Source organism: Parambassis ranga, chromosome 17 (genome assembly GCF_900634625.1).
Source record: "Parambassis ranga chromosome 17, fParRan2.1, whole genome shotgun sequence".
Taxonomy (NCBI): domain Eukaryota; kingdom Metazoa; phylum Chordata; class Actinopteri; family Ambassidae; genus Parambassis; species Parambassis ranga.
Genome location: NC_041037.1, coordinates 14,090,205 through 14,108,897, shown reverse-complemented (window position 1 = coordinate 14,108,897; position 18,693 = coordinate 14,090,205). Strand labels below are relative to the sequence as shown.

Genomic DNA, 18,693 nt, shown 5'->3' with positions numbered 1-18,693 from the left:
CAACCCAGGAGGAGAGAAACAATGAGAACCAACTGTACAGGAGGCTTTTATAACAAAACACATTCAGGGAGGCAAATACATGGACACAAGTAAGAAATGGCAAGTTGAAGGAGGAACAGCAACACCTATGAAAATGACTTTAAAATAGTAGAACTAAAAAAAAAAAAAAGAAAAAGCTGATTATTTTTCATGACAGGACAACGTTGCTTTGGGTTGATCAAAACACCACAAGGTTCACATCAGTCCTTCTAGTACGACTACAGCAGCTTGGTATGAAGACGAACAACACACGGACAGACTGTGGAGGCAGCCTTCACATCCTGTCGTCCTCATGCACCGACTCCACCCTCAGCTTTGCCACTTCACATCCAAAGGAAGCCGGCAGACTGACCCTGGATCGGTGCTGAAGGACAACTTTTATCTACTCAGATGAGAAAACTGAGTCACCAAACATACATACTGAAAACAGTGTTTCCTTAATTGCTAGAACACATCCTAACAGAGATTAACCTGGCACTGCTGGAAGTGCAGGCTGGAGCTTTATTGCACACAGGAGAAAGCTGTCTTCCAAAATCAGTCCTGTACATCTTTTACAGGTTTTTGATTGGAAGTGAATGCAGATACATGCTGGGAGGGTTTTTTTGTGGATATGTGGATGCACACACACCTTTAATGTGATTTTAAAAAGATGGCAAAGAAGGTCTGTTTTTATTCTACAGAGAGAAGCACCACAGAGGTCACTGGTGTTAAAGTTTATTTTTAACAAACTGAGTTTTAAGTGAAAGTATGTGGAATGCCTTTTTTTCCCTTCCTATCAACAGAGTCCTGACGTACTCAGTGCATCTGGGATCAAACTCAGTACACTCTGTTGACTGGCTCTACTGTGACAGTACAGTCAGAAAATGTATTGTCAGGTCCAGCAGTGAGTTCGCCCAGAGCTCACATGTCCTGACAGTTCTAAATTATTGCCCCTAAAGCTGCTGACCAAAATATCACAGTTGTGGTTTTAAGTGATGATTATGGGACAGGATGTGTGCCGTGGGGTAGATTTCACTACGCTGCTGTTATTAGCTGCCAACGTAGTCAGGGTGTATGCACACAGCTCCACACTCGCAGGAGTTTTCAGCTGATGCTCAGGAGTTCTGTGTGGGCAAAGTGCTTAGAGGGAAGAAATCAGGAAAGACTATATGTGGGGGTATAAAAGTTTCCACTGACTGGGTGGTCAGAGAGTAGCAGTTAAAGGGCCAGTGTGTAGGCTTTAGTGGCATCTTGTGGTGTGTTGTAGATTGCAACAAACTGAGCCAATGATGAATGTTAAATCATAAGAGCCCACTGTTTGGTTCGTCCCTTAGACTGTAGACAAACAGACAAATGTTGTATATGTGACTCATCAGGCTGTAAATGTTTGTTCTGTAGTTTTTCTCATTTTAAGATGATGTCTACAGGGACTGACTTTATTCAGGAACCAGACTCTAGTGGCCACTAATGGAACTACAGTTTTTTGAAACTTGGTTTGTCCATTGTGGATTAAAGGTAGGGTAGGACATTTTGAAAACTCAGTGAGTCAGCCAGTTTTTAAAGGTAAACACACGCACCGTTCTCTCGGAGCTCACCCCGAAGCCACGCCTCCCAACCAGTCTGTGACTTCGGCCATCATGCACGTACCTCTCTGGTGCGTGCAGAGCAGGAAGAGAGTGACAACCAGCCAACTATACGCGCAGGGGCGCCTCGTAGGATTGGCTGATGTTTTTAGCATTTTATAGCTTCCACAGATGATTCATATTCTTCGTTTTAAAGTGAAATTGCCGAACTAATCGGTTGCTATCGGATTGTAAAGAGAAGATTAGAACACTAATTTAACAAAAAGTGCATCAGTTTTCTAGTTTGTATGAAAGCCTGATTCTAAGCTGATTTACAGTAACGTGTATTTCTGCAGCCCAAACCCTACACACTGCCCTTTTAGAGGAAAATGAACTTAAAACATATTGTAACCAGTTAGGGGACAGTCTTTTCCTGTCACAGAGGATTTTTTTTCATATATTAAAAGAATACACTAATATTTAACACAGTAGAGTATATAAATAGAAGTAAAGGTGTGTATTTATATTAACTGTATGGATTCAGGTCAATACTGGACTGGTTTGACCTGTAGTCTTAGCTCACCACCGCATTGTGACATAACTCCTCTCCCAAAAGTAATTTTTTATTTTTTATAATTAACTAAGAATTCTATTTTTTTTTTCACATTGTCACTTTTCCATGCAGGCTTTCAGCAGCAGACAATATCTCTGCCCCTCTTAATAACAGATAATGGGCAACCATTACCTCTGGCCCTGACAATTAAATGTATTTCATTGTGCTTGGATGTGTCAGAGGTACATTTTTTTGTCCTCTCTCTAGTAGCTTGTAGGCAATCCTACAGCTGCTAATACAGGAGGTTGACCTTTAATGAACTGATCACACACTGTACAGTGTTTAAGTGCTAACTGTCTTCGCTTACACAACACGATGACTTCTTGTCATAGCCTAGACCTCTTTAGAAAGTGCTACTGTGTACTGTGTTGTGCTAATCTTCATTTTGGCCTGTCCAACAGCAGCACTAATGATATCAGTGAGAGGATCTGACATCTGGGTGCGGTGGCATCTGTCAGGATGACGCACTGATCCCGAGCATACGAGGGCAGTTTGTTGTATATAAGATGATGGTGGGTGGTGGAATACAATTTCTTAGTCAGTGCAACAATCACATAACTTCCAGACGAACCCACATATCCATGTGAAGTATGAATGGTGCCATAATGGAGTTCAGTATTTTGTGCTTGGTTCTTTCATTCTTCTGAGTGGAGCTGAGGCTGAAGCATCAAACAGAGAAAGTCAAGAGAAGATTCACCTCTTCTGATGATGTTTTACTGAGGATGACGTTCCAATCAGAGCTCAGCAGCTGGAGATTTCTGTCACCGCCTGCAAATATATAAAGAAGCTTTGGATTAGATTGAGAAAATCAGCAGATAAAAATCTAAATCCTCCATTAACCTGAATGGTTTTCATATTGTCATGTGTGAGGTTTCTCACACTCTGAGATTCCACATTAAGCACCCTGCTTTTATGGTAGCCAGCAGAGCTGCATGAATCGCTTCACTCTGGGTGTCAGTGTGGTGCTGTGCTGCAGAGCAGGGAGCGCTATCAGATTCTGAGCTGAAAGCAAACATCTCTGAACCATGTTTGTAACTAAAATCTGCTGACACTTATGTTGATGAGAGAAGTGATGTTTTAAAACATTATAGTTTACAATGTAAATGCATTCAGGAGCTTGAAGCCAGGCGATTGGACTTGGGGTGAACAAACACACCTCACTCCTGATCATGTGTCGCCATGACTACTACACAAAAACAGAACCATGGCATACCGAAGTGTGTTGGATTAAACTCACTCTACCTTTAAATCTCTGCAGCCATCTGCAGGAGGTAGGACACACAGAGTATGTGTAATAATGGCTCTGCAGCCTTTTGACTACAGGCCCATTACACACAAATATCCACTGTGATTACCTTTATTAAACCAAGTGCAAATGACACCACACTGCTACAAAATAAGCTCATTCATTAATACATGCATCAATCTGGTACATTAGGACTTCATGTTCTATTGTTGATGAGGGACTAGCCTATGTGTCTCTTTTTAGCAGCATTTTATGTTTTATTCCTACAATGCATGATGGTGAAAATGCGGCTGTGACACATAAATAACATGAGATATAACTAAAATGTAGCTCACAGTGATGTGGGTCTACAAAGCAGGAGTTACCAGGAGAGGCCTTGCTCTGTGTGTTGAGCTGTTTGTCATTATGTGACATTACCACATCCCCTAACTAATATCCAGCTTCATCCAGCCCTTTTTCTACACAGTGCTGCTGTGCATGCATGAGGTAAAACCACTGGTGTACTTAGACACTGTGTTGCGTCCGACTAAAATAAAGACCTAACTGCTCGTTCATTAAAAACTTTTCAAACCATATGTTTTTTTTTCTATAGAAGAGCAGAAAAGTTTCCCTGTAGCAGCCAAATATGGCGTTAGCCTCATTAACGAGGCATACCAGCCTTCTCATTGCATCATACAACTGCCTGTCTAACTTCTGTATATGTCATAAGTAAAAGTTGCTGTAACACCATAGTTGGAGGGGGGAGACTTTCCTGCTAGGAAAACTAGGAGGGAGATTTTAATGGTATGTTTTCCAAAGACAGATATGACAAAAGTGGCCTCCTGTCAGCATGACAGATGGGGTCACAAGTGGCTGAATTCAATTTCCAGAAACAATATGCTAATAATTATTCAGCGGGCATTACCATAACAGGTGCCAGATTAAATGTGTGGGCCTGGCTAGACTAAAGGCTCAGGATGCTATGGGACATCAGAATTGTTATAGCTGGATAATAATATGAGCAAAGTGCAGGAACAGATTCTCTGTAGAAAGTCATGACCCAGAGTTCAGCAAAGACAGCTACAGCACACCGTACCTCTGTCTTGTTGTGGATCCATAGTTATCTAACATCTGAGTGCTGGCCACCTCCAGATTCCAGTCACACATTTCCAGCAGCTTTAGACACTCTGACCTGCTCCTCAGACCCAAACAGAACAACTGCTCCACCTGCAGAGAGGCAGATCAATTGGTCAGGATTTAACCAGGGAGGGTTGTGACGGCACAATATAGAACTGTCAGGTTCTGTCAGGCTCAGTTAGCTACTGTGTGCAAACAAAAGTCCATACATTAATGTGTGATTAACACTAATCCTAACACTTATCTAAAGCAGGAATACTTTGTTTGCTCTAAGGAAGAACTTTATGTGTTAAAATACACAGTAAAAATGGTGCCATTTATTACCATCCACTTACCAGCCTCTGTTCACTTGATGCCCACAGCCTGCCTCATGACACACAGACTTGACTAGTTGTCCATAACTGGTTCTGTTTTAACCTGTTCATGTATCCTTTGCAATGGAAATCAATAATATGTATATATCATAGCCATACCAGTGCATTGGTTGGCAGGGATTGACTAGCAGTGGCATCTGTAGAGGCAGAAGTGTTACCAGGACCTGCACTCTTTATCAAAAAGATATTGAGACAATACTTTAAGTACTTTAGACTTTCACTTTAGTGTAGAGTGTTTAGAGTGTTGATGTAGCGCTTCTACTTTTACTTAAGTATATACTTTGCTGGGTAATTGTCTAATTACTTAAGTACCAAGCGTCAGTACTTCTTCCACCACTGCGTATATGTGAGTGGAGACCCACTAAGCATACTTTTGCTTCAGTCTTACCTGCTCAGCATCTTGTTCAAACACACTTAAATCTGGGCCCTCTGAATTGCATTTTCTTTCCCTGTATCTAATAAACTCTGCCGCCACTATCAAGAAACAATCAACCGTTCCCCTGTGCCCACTGTCATCCAAACACATTCTGCTTCCTGCCATAGTGGGCCCAAAGCCACTTAGGAGGGTGTTGAAGACTGCTGTAGACATATAAGGGTCTATATGCTGTTTTTTCTATAGTCAGCTCCCTGCAGCAGTGGTTTTTCCTCAAGGATCAACAAAGCTCTCCTATCATGCCCTGATATGAACCTATAAAATAAAATTACATTCAGTAAAGTTTAAAAGCACACCTTTCTCACAGTTTAATCCAGAGCAGAAAAGGTTATTACAGAGAACAACTCCAGATTCAGTCAACTGGATCTCTAAGGACCACTGAAGGCTCTTTTAGTAATTGCAGAACTGCAACATAATGTTCCACTTCATGGGATCTTTGTTTTGATGGAGTGGAGCCATGAAATGGACTTCAGCGTGGCTGTGTATGTGTAATCTAATACTGTAGAGAGGCTCTGTCCTGACCCTTGTGGTGGTCCACTTGGGACCTTGTTTCAGAGACAATATGGATGTTGTTCACTGATGGGAGAAAAATAATGTTGTAAACCCTTTTGGACCTGGCTATGACTTGTACAAGTCAACTTAAAGGATCATTTTCCAAGTAAAGAAAGCTGTAGTTTTTCATAAATCTATTAAAATATGAAACAGTGACAGTTAAAAGGACTATAGACTTTAAGGTCCCCTGTGGTCCACCAGAAATGGCAGGACATTGCTTTTCTATGCACCTAAAAACCCACTTACATCAGTCATACCAAATTACACTCTTATACTAAGATCATTTAGAATGAAGAAAGGATTTTTAAATACTGTATTTTCCGGACTATATATATACTGAGGTGCGACTAATATAATAAAATATATAATTTCACATGTTTGTTATTTTCACACTGACAGCTGCTAGAAGCCGTGGTGACACCGAGGAATTCAATGGATTCAATGATTTGGAGTGAGATTGAGAGACCTATTCAGCCCGTTGTTCTCTATTCTATTGGTATTATTAATACTTGCCTTTCAAGATAAAATGTCTGTTCATGGTCTCGGATTTTGTAAATTTCCCCCAAACATGCGACTTATAACACTATATGTTCTTTTCTTTTTCATTATGCATTTTTTGGCTGGTGTGACTTATAGTCCAGAAAATACGGTAATCCAAAATCTCAACAAAAAGTGCCAAATGACTCATTGATGAAGCTATAAGTACAGACTGTGAACTTTAAGTAATGTTATGCTGCATATATAATTAAGCCTATCTATAAGCCAGCTGTAGCCCTCTAGATTTCCCCACTGATCATACACACACGTGATACATTATCCATGACTTAAACAAATGCAGCACAAATCATTACATTATAAGCATGAGGGAAGTGAAATATATTGCCTCAGGAAAACAAGAAATATATAAATGATATTATGTACAACAAGGCCTTCAAAAACCTGAGGTTAGAGAAAAAGAACTGTGCTCAATAGGTAAGAATTCCTCAACCATTTATTTCTCTTTCACAGTAGTTTACCAGCAAGTTAAAAACTCTTAACCTGTTATAACTGTTGTCATACATTTGTGATCGAACATTTCTATCATATGATGGCAGATGCTCTCACCTTTAGATAATGCACAGCTTTCTGGACATTCCAGTTGTGGTTTTGCAGGGCGGCCTGGCACTCCTCTATTGTCACACCATGAACCGCCTCTTGCACCTGCGTCACACAATAACAACACTTCAAGTCTGTGCAGCATGGAACCACACTGACCCCTCACTCAACCGTCAGGATGTGCATCAACCTGACATTGATATTTTATGTACGCTTCTCTACTTTTAGCTGCATCTTAAGATGTTAATACTGCATTGGTCAGGTATCGGGTACTCCTGTATCTTTCTGCACACTGAGTTCAAGTAATTACTTTAACTAAATGAAATCTAACTTAAATCTAATTTCTAAGACAACACTAACACCATGTTCCTGCTGAAAATGAACTCTGTAACAGCGCGTTGATTGAATTTAATTTTTTGAGGTATCAATTGAGTTAGTGCAAGTAGAGGATAAATATTGAATTTATTTTCTACTTGCACAAACTCAATTGATGCCCACTAATGATATCATGTATAACCATCCCCTGCTGCCTCTAAATTAATAAATATTAGAGTAAACATCTAGTGCATGTTTCTGCCTTGCATTGAACTCCTCTGCAGTGCTGCAGTTTATATGTGATCCCCCATTTTTACTGCACCATTCCTTATGTTCGGCAAAATGTCTCAGTATTTACTACCAAATGCCAAGGGCCTGATCAATGGAGAGCCTTCAGTGTTTACTGGTGATTCTAACTGCGGTTCAGCCGGGCTCTGACGGTGTCAGAATCAATTGGCCAGTGTGAAGTAACTAATCAAACTTTGGTTTCAGAGTCAATTCTCAGCAAAAATTAATTTGGCCTTTGTCTCTCCAAGAACACAGGCGTGTTTTAAATAAGTTATGAAAGTGATTTAAAAATTAAACAAAGCGTATGGGTTTTGTACTAAATAAGAATATTCAAATGGAAGTTTCCATTTAATCAGTCATTTCAGTTCAGCTTCAGCTTGAAAATCAATTATCTGTTACTTCTTATAATAATTTCAGTTGTAACTTTTGAAAGCTGCAGCTATACTGTATATGCCAGAATTTGCAAAGTGCTTACGGAGAGGGAAACACACACACAAACACTCACACATGACTACACCTTTCGCATCAAGTGCAGAAAATGGAAGTTTCAGTTGACGGAAGACAAGCAAACCATTCATTAAATAATGTATGCACTACACACTATTGCATCACACCTAGACAGTAAGTAGTTCTTACTACTTCTTAGACTGAATTACCCACAGCACTGCACTGATATTATAGTCTTAGAATGGAACCATATGTTTTCACATTAATGACAAAGAGAGCAGATGGCTATCAGGTTAAGGTCAGTATTTTCATCTAATTTAAAGTAATCTCAGCTGCACTAAGGGGAACATGAGGTCAGCTATATATAACAGGTAAACTATCCCGCTGCTGAGGTTTCACATCCATCTCCAGAAAGCTTGGCATTTTAATTACACATGCAATAAACACCTCTCAGCAAATTTTAAATACAGTGTATATGCTGAGCAAATATCTTTGACCTACCATTCTGACCCTGTCAGCTGAGCTCCCTCCTCCATCTGTCCTAGTACAGGAAGTAGTGACCACAGGTGCTGTCAGCCCGTCTGAGCAGACGCGAGGGAGGCTAACTGATGTCTTCATCCCTGACCATGGCCCACTCAGACTGCTGTTATTGTTGGAGGAGAAATTAGCCTTCAGCTCGCCTGGTTGGATGAGCCCCTGCCCCTGGGCGTGTCCCTGGACTGTCTGACTGCTGACCACCATAGGTCTGACAGTTGCGGTGTTTGCTTGTCGCACGTGTCTGTCCTCTATATCAGTGGCAGGAAGGCTCTCTGCCTCCCTGAAGAAGCGGTCGAATCGATCGAGGTATGGCGGCCTCTCTGGCAGAAGATAATAGTGGGTGTTACTGACTTTACGTCCATCGCGGACAATTGGCAGGATACAGGGGCCCTTACTGGCAGAGTCCTTCCCCTGAGCTTGGGATTGGATCACTTTGGGTGCAGCATATTTAGGATCTGAGGCAAAGCTGTGTGTAGTAGGCATAAGTTTACCTGGAGAGGTGGAGAGGTAGGAGCTGTAGGTGTGTGTGGCAGGGCAGGATGAGGGAGGAGCCTGCATGGTGGCAGGGCTGACAGAGTAAAGCCTCTGCTGAGGGGAGCCCACCACCAGACCCATGGGGCTTGGAGTCCTGGAGCCTGGTTGAGACAGTGGGTCTCTAGGGGGGATCTGAGGTGGTCGGTCTGTGTCTGAAACTTCTTCTGTGGTTTCAGCTGGCATCGGAGAAAGGGAGAGGTCCCTTGACCAGCGTGCTGATGTGTAATCGCCCTTCTTTATGGGCCGAGGGGGGATGGGAACACGTGGCGGGATCTGAGGTTTGTTCTCATTGGAGGAAGGGACACTCTGCTCCTGGGGAGTCTGGGGACATGAGGCTGAACCCTGGGATGGCGAGCATGCCTGAGGAACACTTCCTGTTGGTACATTGAGCCTCCTCATGCACTCTTGCTGGAGTTCTTGAAAGATTTCTGCAGACTGTGAGAAAGAGGTGGACAGACCCTGGCTCTGCTTACTGGGGAGAAAGAGGTTGTCTTCTAAACCTGGTCTGTCTGATCCCCTGGAGACAAGAGCTTCACCCTCCACCTTCTGTCCAGAGGAAGAAACCTCATCTGGATAATAGACGTCACTGTACACCTCGTCATGCTGCTGCTCCGAGCTGTTGATGGAGCTCACCTTAGTGGAGAGAGGAGGTTTGTCAGCAACAATTTACAGCTTTGGAAAGGGAATCATTTTACTGGTTAATGTGTAACCCTACCTCCATATCATCTTCATCTTGGGCTACGTCATCATAGGCTGGGGGTGGGGGTAATGGCCGTGCATCCCAGTCCACTACTGGCGTGGGATGAAGGGGGCGTGGCAATGATTTACATGGGCTTTGAGGCGGGGTTCTGTCCAGTATGTTCTCTGCTTCCAAAGCTAACTTGGCCAATGTAGGAATCTGAATTTCGATCACAGGGGAAGGGGAGGGTGTGGATGGGGGAAACTCCTCCCCAAAGTCAATAAGGGACACTTCACTGTTGAGGATGTGGCCTGAGCCTGAAGTTCTGGCACTCCCCTGTTTGGAAGCAGAGACCCACGCGGCAGGTTTAAGTTTGAGGCCTTTGACAGAACCTGTTTTCCGGAGTGATAATCTCTTTAGTCCTGCAGACGTCAGATCCTCTTCCTCGTTTACTGGATCATAGCAAGGCTCTGAAAATAAAAACACAAGATAGCCATTGACTCGCTGACCAATATTTAGAGAACTATGACACCAAGGCTCTTTAAGATGACTAGAAAATAACTAGACACCAGAAACACACTCTGCTCCAGGTGCTAGGTTAGTCCCATAATACACAGCAAGGACACTGCACACCTGTTAGAGGGACACAGGGCGGAAAGATGGACAAACAACGACAATAAGAAAGGGTGACAGAATCACTGCAAAGGCAAGCAAAGGAGAGATGAAACGACATGGTATGTACCTTTGAGGAGTGGAGCAAGGAGGGAACAGAGAGGGCAGGAGCAATGGGTGAGGAGCTGCTGAGAGAAACCAGACTTACTGTTGATTAACACTGCTGGCTGAGGAGGGCGGGGGGGAGGCTCCTCTGGAAAAGAAAAAGATGCCACCACCGCAAAGGAGAAAAGAAGAGGAGGGGGAACGACCGCAGCAGAGTGAGATTAGAGAGAAAAGCAAATGTCAGATTGCGTTAGGAAAGCTTTTTTAGGAAAGCAAGTTGTTTGGCTGAAGTTGTTGGAGGTTTGGTCAAATATAACATTTGAATCAGTAGTTTAACAAAAATTCATAGGGACGTATTTCCTGTCCGTAGTGTCTGTCAGCTAATTTGGCCATGGGGTTTTTCATTTGACTCACTTTTAGCTCGTCCTGGCAGCTGTGTGGGCCGGCCAGCATCGAGGTCTACACCCAAAACATCAGGAGGGTCCATGGGATTGCCAAGGTACAAACTGAAGGAAAGAGTGGGACAGGCTTGTTTACAGTAAATGTCAGAATGTTTAATGTGACTTAAGTAGGTGTTGCAGTAAACTGGTGCACATTTAAAATAGCATGCTAGTGCCATCTATTGGTAAGTGTTTAGAAGCGCTGCAACCCAACAGAAAAAATCATCTACCACCACTAAGTGATAATTCAGTGGACCATGTAAATTTGACTTAAGAAGCAGGTTTTACTCGTCAATCCTGTCAGGGAAGCCCCAGCAGCGATGGGGGTTGGAGTCTCCGTGTCCTGTGTGGATGAAGCTGTTCTTGAGTGGCCGGCTTATGTCATGTGCTGACAGCCCCGCTACTGATGTCACCACGTTCCTGGGAAACTGTCCCACCTTCAGGGTGCGCTTGTTTTGACCGCGCCACCAGTAATTCTCTGCCCTGAAATGTGTGGAGACAATGAGAGTGAAACAAAAAGGTCTTGACTTTAAAAGTCAAGAGCTAAATTTGTAAATCTGCACAGGATAACTACACAATAAAGTGTCTTTTAGCTTATTAGCGAGCTTACTTATGTAAGTCAAGTCATTCCTCAAATCCTGCTCATTTTGTAAAGATTAGTGGAATGTTTTCATTTATCCATTGATTACCTATATGTGCTTTTCTTTTAGAGGTTCACAAGGTTTCTTATATTCTAACTATACATCTAATCTCACTATACATCTAATGTAACTAGGAAGTTTGAAACTTATTTCTCATGACCCACCTCCCCTCTATGATGGTGATGACATCATTGATCTGGATCTGGAGTTTATCAGGCTCGTCAAAGTCCTGTAGAGCACACATGTCTGTGGGCATGGTCTGAAAAACAACCATACAGAAACACTTTTAACAAGTGAAGAAGTTGTATTGGCTGTTGTATCTCCACTAGGTGGAGCTAAAGGTCCATCTAAGCAGGTGCATACACCCTCCTTACATTAGGGACACATAAGAGGAAGATTTAAAGCTAGTTTTTGGCCCTCCAAAAGAGCCTCTTACCCACCTCAAGCAGGAACTCACGCAGGGCGACAAATGTTGGTCTATCATCTGGTTTCTGAGCCCAGCACTGCAGCATGACATTATAGATGTCTTGCGGGCAGTCTTCTGGTTTGGGGAGGCGTTCGCCTTCTTTATCAATCTTATGAAGAATCTAGTTTTCAACACAAAAGATAAATGAAGGGAAAGATGAAACAGGTCATTGTGTCGACCTCACTGTCACGATGTTATCTCCTCACAGTGCTGTTGTTTTTGTTTGTTTTTGTGCATGTTTACCTGGCTGCCATTAAGACCCAGCCACGGCTCCTGGCCATGTGTGAACATCTCCCAGAGCGTAACACCAAACATCCATGTGTCTGTAGCATGGGAGAATGTCCTCGTCTTCAGACTCTCCGGGGCACACCTGCAACAAGACAGGCATCAGACCATCTATAGTGTTTTGGATGTATCGCTACAGGTAGAGAGAGTTGAGTCTTTAAATGGGGCTATATTGACAGAAAAAGGAATGTAAAAATTATACATACACATGAATAAAGTCTACAGAAACTGCAGCATCAACACAATAGCTTGACATATAACCTCTAAAATCTGGCTCCTCGGTCAGTCCACCTACCATGCAAAGGGCACTTTGCGATGCTCCTGCATAACATAGTGGTCATGGTTGTTAGGCAGCGCCCTCATCAGGCCGAAGTCACCAATCTTTACTCTGTGAGCTGAGGCCAGCAGGATGTTCCTGAAGAGACAGAGTCCTCACATTTTATAAAGCTGCCACACAGTACTACACAATAAAGTCTGTTTATGAAAACTCAAACTTATACAGCCTTTCAATACTGATGATAATTGCAATAGTAGCTGTAACAATTGAAAAGAACACGAGCAACAATAAATAGATAAGTAGAGGGAAACTGTATAAAGGAAAACTTTAAGCTGCACCTCATATTGAGAAGTGTTCTTATTGTTTCTCATAGATTAACAGCAGTGTGTCGTCATTTTATCGTGGGTTTAGATGGGAGAGTGACTCAGTTTTACCAGTCATTAAAGTTTTCTACATAGTGTCAACACTTAAGAGAAAGTGACTAACTTAGGCAAGACCAAACACTTGGACCACCCTGTACAGCTGGCCAGCCAGTGACTCATTTAGTTTTTGGGCCAAGTCTCCCAGTAATGGCCTGTAAATTTCTGGGTGGAGGAAAAGCAATATAAATAATTCACCACACCAGCAAAACCATTCTTGAACTTGAAGAATATGACCCTAAGCTTTTTATAGCTCCCTGTTTCTATACCTGGCTGCCAGGTCCCTGTGGATGAACCTCCTCTGCTCAAGGTAGGCCATGCCACAAGCCACCTGCACGGCATACTGGCACAGAGTGTGGATCAACACAGGGCCTTGTGGGCGAACACAGCGCAAGCGCTCCAACAGGGAACCCAGAGGAGCCAATTCTGTCACCTGCAGCAGACAAAGAGAGAGAGAGAGAGAGAACGGGAGAGAGAGTGGGTGAAAAGAGGAAAACAAAAGATCTGAAGAATACAATGTAATAATCACATTAGGGTTTCTCTGAAAATATGAATCTTGGATGTCATTCCTTATTCTGTTCCTCCTCCTGTGTATCTTTCCACAGAGAGTGCTTGTGACACAAAGTGAGCTAACTATCTGTTATGTACACTCCTCCCTGTGTGTGTGCATTTCTGTGTGTGTCCACTACCATCTTCATTGGGTGTGTGAGCACCACACCGTAGAGGCGAATGAGGTTCTGGTGGTCCAGGGAGTGCATGGCGTTGACTTCGCAGATGAAATCCTCCAAAGCATCAGGCTGACTGAGCACATCTGTTTTTAGACACTTCACAGCTACGTTCAGCTGGAAAAAGAGACGAAGATTTAAAACTCATTCACACTGTTCAGGTTTTTTTTCCTCACACAGTGTGCCACCAGAGTCATTATATCTATACCTATAGTGCAGTGTTTTGTGCCCGACTTATTATTTAAAACATATATTTTAGAATTGTGAATAAATTAGACATGCATATGTGTCCTCACCACCTTCCCTGCAGGTGTCAGCCATTCTCCTCTCTTCACAACACCAAAGGAGCCATCCCCGAGTTTTTCAAACAGCGTCAGGTCCTTCTCTGGGATGAGGCAGGTCAGAGCCTGCTGCTGCTGCCGCCCATTGAGAGGACCACCACCACTGGGCTGTGTGGCCAGGACTTCCTCCCCGAGGCCCAGAGGAGGCGTCGGAGACAGCTTACGAAATGAGGAAGCTGGTTGTCCCTGCTGGGGGAAGTCACCATCTGGACGCTTACCACTAAACACCTAGTGAAGTACAGAAGAGAAGGACAGTGAAGTGGGGAAAGCAAACTGTGTTACACAGCTGACAAGCAGCACTGGCTCCAGACACAGGTAAGAGACCATACAATCAGCACTATCACATAACATAACAGTAGCTGTCTCAGAGTAGAAAGTGCAGCTTTGGTGATCATTTTAAAGTGTTAGCTTTGGCGGGGCCCTCCACATTCCTACAGAGCTCTTACTCTTCTGTAGGTGCTGAAACTTCAAAGCACGTCTTATTCTTCCCTCAGGATAAACAGTGAGCCTCTTCACCCAGCTTCCTCCTTTCCTGGTGCAATTTACACTCAATGCTTGTACAACGGAAGTTAATGTTTGGAAAGCAGACACGCATTATGAGTACTGAACACTGAACAGTGATCTACTGGCTTTGATGTGGGCCTGAGGGCATGATGTGCAGCCTCTATCCCTATAGACCCCCATATTTACACGCCCATTTTTACAGCAGAAGTATACATCATTATAATTTCTCTGCTCATGACAGCTGTCTGTATCCAAAACCCCCAAGATGCCCGTGGGCAAACCTGTGACTTCCTAACCACCACTGTGCCTTCATCCATCTTTACGGTTTCTCTGAGGTCATTTCTCTGAATCATGAATGGACAACACATGAACCAAATGTTATGCAGTCAGTCAAAAACTATGCACATGTACCAACATAAGGTCACACACTCACACACAGATGTATCATTAGGGTCGAGAAAGAAACTTCCTGCCTCTTGGCTTAAGTACTGACAACACAGCAGGAATTACTTAGCAGTTAGGAAGTGCTCATTAGGAAGCACTATTAGATTAAGTGGCCTGAATGTTTGTGTCTGTATGTGGAAAGTATACACACACAGGCATACAGACATACAATGTGTGTGCTGTCTTTGTTTAGAGGCCCCGGATTAGACTGTTTACCAAAATAGGACAGAAACCAGCTGTGACATCAGCTACTTGGACAATGACAATAACTTCCCCTACAGTAATATCCAAAAATACATGTTACAAAGTGAAACATTTCCTTCTTAATTATAGGGAGAGTAGAACAATATCTGATGTAGTTTTAGCTGAATAAACAAATGTGAGCTGGTGAAGAAAGCTCAGTGCTTAAAAGCACAGTGCCATCAGGGAAAAAGAGGTGTCAATGAATCCTTGTGCCAAACATATTTGACTGGCTGGATATAAACAGTAGCGAGCGGCATGTGGTTTCACATTCATACTGAACCAGACATGACATAATGGTGCAGACCCTTTTTAAAAACACCACCTCTCTGTGGTCACGGTGAGTTGGTTTCAAATAGGAGGCTCGACATTCAAAAGATTCTGACTATGGCTGAGTGGTGTGCAAACCCACATACACAGAGAGACACACAAACACACAAGTACAAGCACACACAGATACAGACACACACACAGAGCAGGCTGAGGAAGCAGATTACTCTATCTGAGGATGGTGCCAGAGGCGGAAACAGACAGGTGTAATTATAGATGGCAAGCAGCGTCCAGTGAGCACCACGGCTACACGCAGCCAACAAATGCACACACACACACACACACACACACAGCACTGACAGCTTCTCTTATGTATTCCTTTGCCACACTTCATTCCCTTGAGTGTTTGTGTCAGCCTGTGTATAAGATACCTTTTAGTTTTTTTCTGTCTTCTAATGAACCGTTCAGCTTTTATTTAAAGAGTCATGCAAACGTCTGTCTCTTTAAGGGAGAGACTCGATGCTTCACGAGACGACATTTCTGTGAGTGCAGCATGATCTGTGTCACCAGCCTTGTGACTTGACTCGTGTATGTTTTGCTCATCCTCCTAATGTTTTTGTCTGGAGGAATGTTTCCCTACACATGTGTCTGAATTCATTCAGCAAGTGTTGATCAGACCATGTGCACAGTGGTTAAGGTGTGAGGTGTCTGCCCACGACTTACTGTGTTCACATGAATGCATGCTCACTTACACAGATGCCACAGGAATTCCATGCACCATGATAAATAAGTATTGTATGTATGTGCATGTCTCTGTCAGTCACCTTGCTCATCCAGGACTTGCGCTTGCACATGGCTTTCCTCCTTTTCACAGCCTCCCACAGACGTCGCTGCCCTAGAACACGAAGAGACAAATGTAGTGATGGTTAGAGGTAGACTCTCAACACAATGAAGAGGCAGATTCCTTTCAAATGACTCCACAAGATCAGTTAAGATAGGAAGTGACAGACAAATGGCCAACATTTCAATTAGTCTCACACAATTCAAAGAAAACTGATAAGTGATGAAAGGACACAGCAAAGAGAGCAGTGAGCTGAGAGGTGGAGAGAGGCGTGAGTGAATATATGAGCAGGAGAAATGGATGTAATTAGTCTTAAGCGGCTCTGCAGTCGAGGCCCTGGAGGCTTCAGTAACTGGATTTAGAACATTGCTGCTGTGATCCCATTCACACACACAGCACAGACAAAAGGTTTGGCACGTCAGTGTCCCCTCCTATTGTACCTAATTACCGGTTGCGACTTTAAATTGATATTAAGGGTATTAGTGATGGAGAATTTGCTGCGGCGACATGAGCCAAATGACACGCCGCCATTACTGAACACTAAAGTAATAGCTCAGGCTATGTAGACTACACTACAGACGTATATACCAAAAAAGGTGATATTTGTAGTTAATCTTCTTATGGATTGTAAACATTTGGAAATGACAGCAGCTGATAATATCCTCACTCACACTCACTATTACACACAGACAGAGTTGATGTTGCACCTGATTGTGGAGAACCAGCATTCCCCCTGAAAGCACCCCCCAGAGGAGCATTACAGGAGCCAGTTTGTTCAGTGTGAAAAGGCAAAAGCAGCCAATCAGATTTTATGAGGACATAAAATTGAGAATCTGGCTGGTGTTCATATTCACATCTGGTAAACGGTCAATCTTCTAACGTACTGCCAATGACAGCACTGCTGTGCTAATGATAGCCATTTAAAATGCTAATATTTGATAACTAAAAAATTAGACTAGATGCACAAAAGCACATACTAACACACAGACATCCTGTCTTACCAGGTCGACCCATGCCAATTTTCTCCAGGTCTTCATTCTTGACATAGTCAAAGTGTGACAGCCGTGTGACGTTGAGGTCATCTCGGATCCGCAGGAAGTACTGCTGCAACTGCACCTCCATCAGCAGCTCCAGCAACCACTCTGTTCCTTCCTCACACTGCATGCTACTGCCCAGTTTCTGAAAAAAAAAACAACAACACACACACAAAGAATAAGGGAAACTGGCTTCAAATCTTTCAGTTTATATTCAATAGTTTGACCCAAAATCTGCACAATATGTCCAAAGAGAAAGTCACTGCATGAACAACAAACCAACCATTCTTTTCTAGAAGAAAAAGAGAGGAAGCTGAGCTCAGTGCCATTGTTCCCTCTCCTGTAATTGTTTACAGCACACTGAAATACCTGCTTAGACACTCTTAGACACGCTTAGACATTTACATCAGAGCCCAGGCAGCTATAAACACACACACATATAGCAGGCTGGGCAGCCCAACTGGTCTCAAAAGGACATGGAGGGCACAGGGCCAAATATATATATATATATATATATATATATATATATATATATATATATATATATATATATATATAATATAGCCAGAGCTGCTTGTCAATGGGCCAAAATATTATTAGGATTTTACTTTAAATGTGCCAGGTAGGCATTCACTGCACCTAGTACATGCTGCAATTACTCAGATGACATCACAACAGTTTAAATGAAAACTGAGAAAAGTTGGAAAAAGAGAAAGCAGTACTGTAGTCAGTCCACAGCGTGACAAAAAAATTTAAAACATGAGTTTGCCTCTGCCTCTCTTGCACATCTGGTGCTTTTAAGTGTCAATGAATACAAAGGAAAGGCTCCAAAACAATGTGACCACAATATATACATTACATCCCTCCATACAGAGCATCAATCTTCAGTGTCAAAACACCAACCACAGCTTAAAACACCATCCATCACTGTCCACTCACTGTTACCATCTGAAACTATCTCAGCATGTGGCTGAAATTCAGCTTCAGTCCTGACAGGCTTCTTCGGAGGACGTGCTTCTTACGCTGTGCTGATGGAGAAAAGAACTCCAATAAAGAACACTTACACCTGCTGACAGCATTATGCCCAGGCTTCATTGAGGAAGTGAACCTGTAAACCACCCTAATACAGAACATGACAAACAGCCCTAATGTGCAGACTGACAGGGAGGCCTTTAGGGTGGATGCTCCGGGCAGTAGGGGTCACTCCTTTGAGTACTAATTAAACTGAGCGAATGAGGAA

The 18,693-nt window shown here is 43.0% G+C and overlaps 1 protein-coding gene across 10 annotated transcripts in view; it reads right to left on the bottom strand.

Moving 5' to 3' along the window:
• Positions 1–1,757: 1,757 nt before the first annotated feature.
• tnk2b (tyrosine kinase, non-receptor, 2b) overlaps positions 1,758–18,693 on the bottom strand; it is a 42,383-nt gene continuing 25,447 nt past the window's right edge. For 3 of the 10 annotated variants that reach the window (XM_028428495.1, XM_028428499.1, XM_028428498.1), the window contains 17 exons: positions 17,421–17,598; positions 16,403–16,473; positions 14,076–14,348; positions 13,744–13,896; positions 13,324–13,487; positions 12,654–12,773; positions 12,317–12,443; positions 12,048–12,194; positions 11,772–11,866; positions 11,255–11,449; positions 10,941–11,032; positions 10,552–10,674; positions 9,846–10,279; positions 8,561–9,763; positions 7,019–7,114; positions 4,515–4,645; positions 1,758–2,961 (listed from right to left, as the gene is read on the bottom strand). In XM_028428495.1, coding sequence (XP_028284296.1) covers positions 2,955–2,961; positions 4,515–4,645; positions 7,019–7,114; positions 8,561–9,763; positions 9,846–10,279; positions 10,552–10,674; positions 10,941–11,032; positions 11,255–11,449; positions 11,772–11,866; positions 12,048–12,194; positions 12,317–12,443; positions 12,654–12,773; positions 13,324–13,487; positions 13,744–13,896; positions 14,076–14,348; positions 16,403–16,473; positions 17,421–17,598 — 3,609 coding nt within the window. In that variant the 3' untranslated portion in view covers positions 1,758–2,954. Of the gene's footprint in view, positions 2,962–4,514; positions 4,646–7,018; positions 7,115–8,560; positions 9,764–9,845; positions 10,280–10,551; positions 10,675–10,940; positions 11,033–11,254; positions 11,450–11,771; positions 11,867–12,047; positions 12,195–12,316; positions 12,444–12,653; positions 12,774–13,323; positions 13,488–13,743; positions 13,897–14,075; positions 14,349–16,402; positions 16,474–17,420; positions 17,599–18,693 lie in introns of those variants that run through there. The other 7 variants (XM_028428500.1, XM_028428505.1, XM_028428502.1 and 4 more) reach the window with 6 other exon arrangements.